We start from the raw sequence: 11,994 nt of genomic DNA, 5'->3' as shown, positions 1-11,994 counted from the left end.
TATATTATATATATATATGTATATTGGTAAAAACAGTAAGATAACAAAAGAAAGAAAGAGACCTCAATATTATGTAAATAGAGGAAATCTTTATATATAAAAGTGAGGTTGTGTGTCTCTCTCCTACGATTTAGATTCCTAACTACTCCCACATTTTGCGGTGCAGTTTAACCAAAACCGGGTATCTTATAGTCGTGATTCATATCGAGACCGTCTGGGTATTAGCGCGCATCTACGATGAGTCTACGATTTAAAAAAAAATTTACCATCAATTTTTCCCATTTTTAATCCATTTTTGACATATATAAGGGAAGTAACTCTCTAAAATTTATTATTAAATCTCAGAACGTAAAAAGCTACAGTAACACCCCTCCCCCTTTGTGGTTAGCCATATTGAGATGGCTATTATACTTTACATCTCTAAAAATGCTTATATAATTATTTCCCTTACAAACCCGAGCAACGCCGGGCGATACTGCTAGTATATATATACACACATATATATATATATATATATATATATATATATATTACATACATATAAGAGGGATGTATGTAATATGATTTTTCTGAATCTTCAGATTCTTCTATATGCTACACCACTGGTTTTAAATTGATATAAATCAAATTAACATTCAATTTTTCGCCCTTATTATTTTAAATTTAAATTTATATATATATATGTGTATCGTTGGTGATTTTCTTCCTCTGTCTTCCCTTCCTTGGACCTTTCCTTTTTCTATGTTTCTGACGAAGAGCTCCGCTCGAAATGTTAAATCCTCCTTCTTTCTTTCCTTTCCTGAGCGTCCAATAACACTATACTTGTTCCACATCCTCGCATTGTTGCATTTTCTACTTGTGTTTTCATGTTTGGATTAACTATACATATATATATATATGTATATGTATACATAGATATATGTGTGTGCTCATGTGTATGCATGTGTGTGTGTGTGTGTTTGTGTGTGTGTGTGTGTGTGTGTATGCGTACATGTGCATATGGGCATCATCATCATCATCATCATCGTTTAACGTCTGTTTTCCGCGCTAGCACGGGTTGGACGGGGCATCAGTGTGAATATTTAGAAGTTCCAGTGAACTATGCTAATGAGAGGTGACATCACAATTTATTACTGGGCTTTAAGTGGTGACATCATTATTTGTAGCTGGTGACAAATAATGATGTTGATTGACATTTCCTTTCAAGAAATTGTCCTCTGTCCCTCCACTTTTGAATTCTTCTGGAGTCAGAGAAATATTTGAAAAATAGGTAAGTGTTGATGGCAGGAAGAGCATCCAGCCATAAAAACCCTACCTCAAGTATCTCCCAAGGACAATCAAAGGCAAAATGAACAAACAAATCTTTAGATCTGATTCTAATATATTTTGTATGATTTGCTTTGTATGATATTCAGAGTAGTCAGGATTATATGCCATATTTGTTTAATTATTTTAAAGTGATGTAGTCTAATTATGACAAGCAATATCTCATAAAACTTACTGCCATGGAAAGCTTGCCGATGCCTTGTTTAACTGTTTAGTCTTATTATGGTACATTTGCTCCAGAAATTTCTTGAGTTTCTTTACAAGTACCAGAAAGGAAGTATCAATATTAATATCAATATGAATTATATTAAATAGACAAAATTATCAAAATGAAACAGATGTGATTATCAAACAGTTGTTTCCATAACTGGATCCTTCAGCTGTTCACATAGTTTAGCTGCCAATGGAGGTGATTCAACATACCAGCATGATACCACTATGTCCATCAACTGCAGTAAAAAAAATACAGAAAGAATATATAGAATATATCAACATTTTCATAAACTGACACAATCATATGTAGAATATATTAATATATTTATGATGCATATTTCTAATCCAAACATAAAACTAACAATTTTTAAAGCTCTGGTCAAGCAGAACTATGGTCAAAGGCATTCTAGCTGTGATTATCCTTTCTTTTGCTTTCCAGAGACTGCATTGTCTGTTGTGTCCTTCTTTATTAAAGAAGGTAGGGTGTGAGTTGAGGAATATTTTGAATGTTATTTCTAGCAAGCTGAGTGACTGCAGAGATGTTCCCTCTTTGGTTTATACTTGAGAGTGTATTGTTAACTTGTAGTACTGGAATCAATTTTTACCATATGCCAATGCCAATGAGTGAGCCTCTAAGCAGTCTCTCAACCTGCTAAAAATATCAGTCATATCCCCATCATACCAACTTGGTAAAAAAAAGAAAGAAAAAGAGATATAGGATAATGTAGGTTTATATCAAGAAAAAGAAAGGGAAAGATGAGTTATGGTCATCATAACTGGGATGTTTTTCATTATATTCTAATCAATCAGGAGCTAAACAAGAATATTAGGGTTTGTCCTTCATGCCTCTGAAGATAACCAGATTATCAGCTTTACAATTTATGGGTTCTGAGGTGGCTTACTGGGCCAATTTCAGCATGAAATCCACAGTTACAACAGGGGCACATTTTAACAGAGTCATGACCCAGTGGGATTTTTTTTTTTTTTGCTTTCCTTGCAGCTCTTGTCTCTTTAGCTTATCTGATCATAACTCATTCTGAGTGCTGGCCTCCAAAAGTACACAGTACTACTCTACAGTGAGCGATCATGAACAAAATGTTCCAAAACAGACTACTTTAAGTTGAGCTTTTTTCAACATTGTCTTGAGCATGTCTCTATATCTCTCTTGTGGTTTGCCACATGACTGAGAGCCAGATGCTAGTTCACTAAAGAAGATCTGTTTAGAAAGTCTGAAGTCAAGCATGTGTATTACATGTTCACTCCACCATACCAGGAATTTGCTTAGGAAATCATACATACTTGATATATTAGCTCTTTTGAGCACAGGAGTATTGGAAATTTTATCCTGCCACCTGATGATGAGAATTTTTTTCTGGCAGTTTAGTGAAAGTTGTTAAAATTTTTGGCATTTGCATGCCCCAAACAAGACTAGCAAAATGACAACAATATATCAATGAATTACTTCAGTGTATCTGCTACTGAATCTGACTAAAGGAAAATAGAATTCTCTGTGGTGTCTTAATGACTTCATTGGGTATTATGGAATATTGCTAGTGGTGGTTGATTTCTAATGAATATAATTGGTCAAGACAAACTGATGACTTGTTTGAAACTCCCGATTTTAACCAGGAAGTTAAAAATGCCAACTGAGCAAAGAAGGAAACTTACAAAGCTTGGCTTGGAAACAAATCTCTTTTGCACAAACAGTACACTGAGGTGCCAAAAGTTGGAAGGACTTTGGGTTTAAGCTGGGTTCTGATTTTAGATTGGCCTATAATTTATATTATCTCTTTTAAAATCCAGCTTATCTGAGGTTGCTTATATTAAAAAGTTCATATCTATATTAAAATTAGAGGTTGTTGTGAAAAATCAGCAGAAGATAAATGTTCAATTTTATAATTAATTACAAGTAGCAATTAATTGAATAAATCTTTGTTCTTTATCATTTGACAACTAAAATATGCCTACAATTATATAGAAAACAACAACATACTAAAGACTTCATATTTATATTGAAATTAGTGGTTACTTAAAAATAATCTACAGATGATAAATAGTTAGTTTTATGCCCAAGTGTTATGACTTACAGTCACATTGTATTATTCGTTCTTTTCTTATGGGTAGAATTGGCACAGCTGATATATAGTGAAGTAGATTACTGGCATAATGGAAGTTATTGTTTGTTTAAAAGTGAAGCGAGGGAGGGTACAATTTGCATAGATTTGCATGAAAGTGCGTTCTGTTCTTAGGAAGGATCACAAATTATGTATTATTTCATCATATAACAATTTTGCTCAGAAATCACATTTTCAAAATTTTAATTTCCCCCTGTCCCCATTGCAATTTCTTAATTTGTAAGTTTTTCAAATTTTTTTTTTTTACCCACGTAGAAAAACATTACAAATCTAGGAAATATATTTATGCTTAAAAGTTTAATTTTTCTTAAAGAAATGCTCAATACCCCTTCCCTCGCCTCACCCACCCATCACCTACCCACTTTCAAAAAGCTAAAACCTCCCACACCAGAAAACCTGACATGCTAGAAACAACAGGTAAACGACATTTATTCTGAAGAAACTTTCTAGCTTTCCAAATAGCTAAAAGTGGAACATTGGGAGTTTGTAACTTTTTGAAAGTGGTGAGGTGATGGGTGGATGTTTGAGAAGGAGATTTTAGTGTTTCTTTAAGAAAAAAGGAAAAAGAAAATTCTTAAAGATTCATACTTTGTTTTTTCTCTGTGGATTACCAAGAAAAAATTTGGAAAAAAGTAAAAAAATGAAGAAATTGGGGTCAGAAGGGAGAAAATATATTGAGAACATATTTTTGGGTGAAATACTGATTTTCTATATCGAAAACAGGAATCGGAAGAAATTTAGGAAAAGATAAGGATAGGGAGCACAAATGTCACCTTGGACATGCTAGAAATAACAGGTAAAGGACAGGATTTCTGGGAAAACTTCCTTTTAAGTTTATAGCAAAGAACAGGTTTTTAAATATGCTCATCACAAATATGAATTACAGAATAGAAAAAGATCATTTCAATTGGATTTGAGCTGTAATTTTTATATGTACACACAGCAAGAAATAGCATAATTTGTACAGAGGTTTTACCTATTGTGTGTGGGTGGGGGTGTATGTGTGTGTATCTGTGAAAGGAAGTTATTTTATGGCATTCATTTGAAGCAGCAAAGTTGTCAACTTGATCATATGGTCGATCATATGGAATCAAATGATTGTTCGTTTATTTCTGTAAAAATTTTTTATTTCTTTATGCTTTGAAGAGAGGAGAAAGTGGAAAGGTGACATTTGCTTTGAAGTGAGAGCAGAAAGTGAAAGAGAGTGTATATGGAATGGATGTGTGTGTGTGTGCGCGCTTGTGCATGTGGGAGAGAGAGAGAGAGGGGAAGGAGAGAGAGGAGAGAGAGAAAATGAGTGAGTGAAGGTGTGTGTTGTCATGTATGTATTCTTTTGCATGTATGTGTGACACTCAATTACGCTCTCTCTTTCTCTCTCTCACACACACACACACATACACATATTATCTTTCATATACACATACATAAATATTTTTTTGTATGTATGTGTGCATGAGAGAGAGAGAGTGAGTGACTGTATTTTCTCATAACATATAGAGAAATGGATGTCTTGTAGTAAGTGACTAATTCTGAAAAATATTACTTTCATTATTCACACATTGTCACTCTTGTAATGCAATACTTTGTAATTTTTGTTCAAATTGAAAGTGTGAAGCTACTTTCACTTTCTAATGAAGCCTATTTCATTACTGAATTTACATCGATTACTCCACCTTTCTATGCTATAAAATTACCTCTCCCCCTACTTTTCCACTGAATGAAATCACTGACTTTAGGAGTTTAACTCAATTCCATTATAATTACTGAAGTATTTCAGACGAAATGTTAATAGCCCTATCCAAATCTCACCCTTCCCTAGATCTTTTAGCACTACTGAGTTGCTTTGTTGAACATTACATCAGATATACTTTGTGGATTAGACTTTATTAGTGTCTTTCAAATAACTATAAATGGTTGCTGAGATAACATAGAAAATATGTAAATGAAAATAAAGTTTATTTGGTAGCCAAAAGATTACTGAATCTTTTGACTCCCCATACATCAAAACCGGCAACTCAGTTTTCAAATGCATCAGGAACACACACACACACTGTTAGCACACTGGGCAAAAAGCTTCACGGCATTCCGTTTGTTCTTATGTTCTGAGTTCAAATTCTGCTGAGGCTGGCTTTGCCTTTCATCCTTCTGGGGTCAATAAGTACCAGTGAAATACTGTTGGTCAATGTAATGAACTGGTCCCCTCTCAAAAATGTCATGCCTTTAGTAGAAAGGATTAATACAATTTTTAGTTATGGCTTTTACATTCTAAGTTCAAGGTCAACTTTATCATTTATCCTTTCAGGGTCAATAAAGATAAGTACCTGTAGAGCATTGGGGTTGATGGGATCAACTAACCTCTACCCCAAAATTTCATGCCTCGTGCTTAAAGTAGAAAGAATGATTGTTGTTGTTGTTGTTATAAATACTGAGCTATATACAACTGATTATTATACATTATACTCAGCATATATCCATGATGCTAAAAAAAGAGAGGAAATTAGTGTTATTCATCCATGATCAACCTTCTCGTATCACCACCAGCAACAACACCACTGCTACCACCACCACCACCACCACAACCAACACCGCTGCTGCTGCTGCTGCTACTACTACTACTACTACTGCTACTGCTACTGCTGCTGCTGCTGCTACTGCTTTTACCAGCAAGAATTACTCCCAACACTTAGTTTCACGACCATCATTAACAGTACTACTATGACCATTAATATCAACACCACTACCATCGTCCCCACCACTACCATTGCCACTACCATGTGCGTATTCAGTGGCATAGCAAAGGTTTTCAGTGCTTGGGGACAAAGACATATTTAACTTGCTCACCTTGTAATTAACAGGCATAATTATGTAAAGGAGGAAATGTGCAGTCACTGTTGCATCCAGATTCAGAAACTGACTGAGGATGTCAAAATGGAGTGGAGATTGCTTTGTTGGTAGTTTATTCTTTGGCTGTAAAATGCTGAGGATGAAAGCAACTCAATGTGACACCGGGTGACAAAAGAAACCCCTGATTTAACCAGGAAGTTAAAAATGCCAACTGAGCAAAGAAGGGAACTTACAAAGCTTGGCTTGGAAACAAATCTCTTTTGCACAAGCAGTACACTGAGGTGCCAAAAGTTTTTAAGGACTTTGGGTTTAAGCTGGGTTCTGATTTTAGATTGGCCAATAAAGTATTTTGGCAAACCATCTGCCAATTTCATAACAAGAAGTCGGTGATCCTTCAGTATACGTATTGTAAGTACCGGAAGTGGCTTTGTTTACATTTCTGAAGATAACAGAAACCCTTTTCTCCCACCCCTAACCCTAACCCTAACCCTAACACAAACCCCAACCCTAACCCCCCATATATATAAAAAAAATCATTTCGCTGAAATGCATCCGGTACTTCCGGTACGTATACCGAAGTTACGCCCAAGAAGTCTTATCCCACACATACCATTAAGAACCAGGATGGAGTTCTCTCTGCAGAGAGGTGCATTCTTAAGAGGTAAAGAGAATACCTTGCTGACCTCTTAAATCTGGTCATGATAAAATCTTCTGGTGGATACGAAGTACATCAAGGAGTGAAGACTAACCTCAAAGACACTGTAGTTATAGAAGTGATTAAAATGCTCAAACACAGTAAGGCCATTGGAGAAGATTAAATTTGACCTGAGATGTTAACAGCTTTAAATATCAAAGATATTCTCTGATTGATTTGTGTAAGGCAGGTGGTTTGGACTTCTGGAAAGATACCAAAGCAATGGCAATCCAGGATGATAATCCCAATTTTTAAAAAGAGGGACATGAATGAGTGCTCTAGTTATAGAAGAATCCTCTCCTTGAGTCTTCCTGGTAAAATTTACACTAGGTATCTGGAAAAGAAATGTAGGGAAATTGTTGAACCCAAAGCTTGCTGAAGAACAGTGTGGTTTCCATCCTGGAAGCAGCACAACTAACCAGGTAATCACTCTATGGAAGGTCTTTGAGAAATCATGGGACTATTAAAAGAGGTGTACACTTACTTTGTAGACCTCAAAAACTCATATGACCAGGTATCACAGGACATGCTGTGGAGGGTTTTACAAGAGTTTGGGATTAATGGGCAACTTGTGGTTGCTTTTAAGTTCCTTCATAAATGCCCATTTGTCTGAATTTGGGTAAATGGTGCTATGCCAAAACCCTTTAACGTGGGCGTTGAACTTTGGCTAGTGTGTGTAATGTCACTTCACCTTTTCATAATTTTTATAAACTGGATTAGCATGTGCAGCCATTATGGAAGTGGTATCACAATCAATGAATGTAGGACCAAGCAGCTGATATCTGCAGATGGTATGGGGCTACTTGGGTCATTAGATGGTGATCTGCAAGATATATTGAACAGGTTCAATGCTGAGTGCTGTAAGGCAGGGCTGAGAATTAGTATTTCAAAGACTGAGACATTGATCCTCTCAAGAAACTCATCTCAGTGCCCTCTGCATATTAGTGGAACACCACTAAGGCAAGATGAGATTTTAAGTTTCTTGGGGATTTATTCATAAGAGATGGAAGGCAAGAGGCTTAATTGGATGCTAGGATTACAGTTGCTAGCATAATAATGCACCAGATCCAGCATTCGATTCTCAGGAGAGAAGAGGTTGGTAAAAAAGCCAAAGTTGTTGTCTTCAATTCACTTTTCATGCTTATCCTCATCTATGGTCATGAATATTGAGTAATGACTGAAAGAGCTCCAGTGCTATGAACATGTGATAAAAAAAGTTACAGGAAAGAATAGCAGAACAGATTCTTCAAGACAAGCCAACCTGCAGGTGACCTAGGGTAGACCAAGAATGAGATGAATGGATAATATCCATAGTCTCAGTTGGTTATACTTGAGAATTCAACCAAAAAATCAAATGAAGGTGGATTCTGATAGGACCCTATGGAGGAGGAACTATAGGACTCTATCCTCATAACCCTTCCAGGAATAATGGGATCCTGTGGAGGAGGTATTATAGGACTCTATCCCCATAACCCTTCCAGGAATAATGAGACCCTATGGAGGAGGTACTATAGGACTCTATCCCCATAACCCTTCCAGGAATAATGGGACCCTATGGAGGAGGTACTATAGGACTCTATCCTTATAACCCTTCCAGGAATAATGGACAGAGAAGATGGAAAATAGATGGATAGAAAGAATTTTGTGCTTTTAACACCTCCACCCAGGAAAAAGAAAACAGATTCCCCCACTCACCCATCCCATTCATCACTAAGCCTCTGTGTGTCACTACAGTAACATTACTTTGTCAACTTCAACTGTTTATAACACAATCAAAGCAAATTTAATTTTTATATAAATCAAAGTTAGTGATTTTTCAGGGATCATACAGCATTTGATAAAATACTATGAGGTCATTTGTTACAGATTTCTGTGCTCTTTGAGTTCTAATTCCACTGAGATCAACTTTGCTTTTTATCTGTTTGGGGGTTAATAAATAAAACACAAAGGCAGTGAAGGAGGAATTATTACAGCATTGAACAAGATTCCTTGTGATACCTGAAATGGCTTTTTGCATTCTGAGTTCAGAATCTGCCTCGTAGTGGTGACCTCCTTATGGTGAGAAACGGGTCCTGCAAGGCATGACTGGTGGTGACAGGCCTCACAGATCAGACTGAATGATACATTGATTGAACCAACATCTATATATATTAGTAGAATAAGTGAACCCTACACAAGCAGGATAAATGCTAGAAGAGTTATAAGATTTACAAAGTTCCTTACCTGTTTAGCTGCATTTGTTAGTTCACCTGTTGCACTGAGCTTGTCTTTAAGATGATTAAAGGCACTTTGTGAAGCAGGTAATAAATCATCTATAGAGAGGAAGGATTGTTTTTCCACTAGATCAATGCAATAACCCAGATGATGTTCATTTACTCCAGGTAAAAGTTTGTATTTTCCTTGAATGGTTTTCCCTGGCAAACTGAGGTGAGATAAAGAGGAGCAGTGAGATAAACTTCCACTGTTAAGTCGACTCAATTGCCGACTGGGAACTGAAATTGTGTCTTGATTTTGCACATTGTTCCCTTTTGGTCCAATTTTCCAGTTCCCACCAAAATCTGGAACGTCACTACAACTGATACGAGATTCAAGGATTGGTCTCTCTGTTGTCATGAATAGAGAGCTAGGGATAGTAGTTGTTGGTGTGGGTGGGCAAGGGCTGCCAATTACTTTAGTTGTAAATACTGGGCTGTCTCCAAGTGATTGTTTAAATAAACTGGCACTATTTTTTCTTTGGTAATCATCATATGTTCTATCATAATGCTCGTTTGTTGAGTATGGTGACATTTGTTGAGGGAAAAATATGTTTTTGGAATCCATGTCCGGTGTTGTGACTTCTGAACATGCTGATATACTGGGTGAACAGTTTGAGAAATGGTTAAAATTTGAAGAAGTATTTGATGACACAATTGATATTTTCAGTGGTACACCTTTACGTTTAAGTTCTCTGTATCGTTTTGAAGCATTGTTGCTATTCTGTAATTCAGATTTCATTAATGGAAGTTCAGAATTACTAACTTTGTTATCATAGGCTCTATAAGAACTTGTCTCAAATACTTCATCACTTCTTGAACAACTATTACCATTTCTCGATGTTGGATAAACAAATCTGCTCTTATTTGAAGGACTATAGATGGGACTATCTTGGTTGGACATTAAACATGATTTCTTTTGCATACTGAAATTATTGTTAGATATATATAAATAATCATCTGAACTTGGTAAGAATTCCGCCTCTTTTGTTTTCATGTCAAAGCAGTTCTCCAGCCATTGCTGTTTCTCAGAGTTGTGATGGCATATTATTTGGTTAGAAGTGTTGGAAGGATTAGATTCCGTTTCAAAACCACTGTCAATGATTTTCCTGTGTATATCGTCAGCTGAATTATTCCTTTGAAATAATGACTTTTCTTCCCTTAGAATTTTTCGAGTTAAAGCTTCAGTTGCTGAAGAAAGACAAGATATATCAGTAGTGTAATCACAAGAAAAATTCTGAGATGATTCCAAATCAGAGCTGTTGTTGGTTTGATAACTGCTGGAACAACTGAACTGATAATCATTTGTATTTTCCCTGAACTCATTGTTGACTTTATTATTAAAAGGTCTACAATGGTTATTAGGATTAGAAAGAATGGTTTTATTCCCTGGCAATACTGAATTAGAAGAATTAATATGAGTTAGAGATGGTTTTTGAGACTGTGTATCATTAAATTGTTTCTTTTTTTTAAAGGTATCTTTTATTTGTTTTTGAGATGAAACATTATTAAAAGCCATTCCTCGAGAAGTCAGTGTTTTCTGTAAATTCATTCTTGCTTTATTCTTTCTCTGAACTTTTCTCAAGTGATTTTCTTCTGAAATATAATCTTGATCAACTATGTTATTGACATCTTTCCTTGGGTGGCTCTGAATTTTCTCATGAAAAGCTGCTGTTTCACCACTCATATGTGTGTCATCTTTACTACTTTCTGGTGTGTTTAAATTATTTTCTTCAGAAAAGCTTTTAGAGAATTGTTCATTGAAAAAGAAGCTGTGAGGGCTATAATTATGTTTATTTGTGAAAAAGCTCCAGTGATAATTATAAGGATCAGAATCTATTGATGTTTTCCTATCAATGAACTTATTTTCTGAGATAAAGTCATCTTGTTTGTTATCTTCATATGGTGAAATAAAGTCATTGAATTCAGTTGGACTGATTTCACTGTCACTATCCTTCCCAGCTTCTACAAGCATAGAGATGTTGCTGCTAAGGGAATCTTCATTTCCAGGTGAAATTGAAGAATGCCTTGAAAATCCTGTAGAAAACTCTGATGGCACAATGTTTGCATTATTAGCCGGAGCTACAAAAATTGTTTTTATTCTTTGCTGTGTCTGAGGAATTTTACTTTTATCTAATGAATTTGGATTCATTTCACTCCAGTTCTTATGTAAACTCTCTTCACTTGCCGTAGGAAAAAAACCCAATTTACCCTTTACAACAGTTTTATTCTCGGGTTTAACTAATGGTTGCCACTGAGTTGCCTTGTTGAACATTGCATCAGATATACTTTGTGGATTAGACTTCTGTGTCTTTACATTTTGATATCGATTCTTTTTTGGCATTTGGACTAATTTGTCACATACTGACAGAATCATTTCCAGAGTAATCAGAGCGAAAGATCGAATGTCCGGAAGGAAGAATGTTTGACGACTCTTACATGTTGGGTTATCTGCTCCTTGTAGTAGAGACCCAAATATGCTTACATATTCAAAATCCCCAAGGGCAGCACGAAACAACGAATTCTGAAA

The 11,994-nt window shown here is 35.7% G+C and overlaps 1 protein-coding gene across 3 annotated transcripts in view; it reads right to left on the bottom strand.

The window, feature by feature from the left end:
• Window positions 1–934: 934 nt before the first annotated feature.
• The window catches only part of LOC115217889, a 30,558-nt gene continuing 19,498 nt past the window's right edge, over window positions 935–11,994 (bottom strand). For all 3 annotated transcript variants that reach the window (XM_036507851.1, XM_036507852.1, XM_036507853.1), the window contains exons 5-6: window positions 9,436–11,988; window positions 935–1,775 (exon numbers count right to left, since the gene is read on the bottom strand). In XM_036507851.1, coding sequence (XP_036363744.1) covers window positions 1,674–1,775; window positions 9,436–11,988 — 2,655 coding nt within the window. In that variant the 3' untranslated portion in view covers window positions 935–1,673. The remainder of the gene's footprint in view (window positions 1,776–9,435; window positions 11,989–11,994) is intronic.

Source organism: Octopus sinensis, linkage group LG12 (genome assembly GCF_006345805.1).
Source record: "Octopus sinensis linkage group LG12, ASM634580v1, whole genome shotgun sequence".
NCBI classification, from domain to species: domain Eukaryota; kingdom Metazoa; phylum Mollusca; class Cephalopoda; order Octopoda; family Octopodidae; genus Octopus; species Octopus sinensis.
Note: the sequence above shows the minus strand (reverse complement) of the source record. Positions and strands in the feature narration are given on the sequence as shown.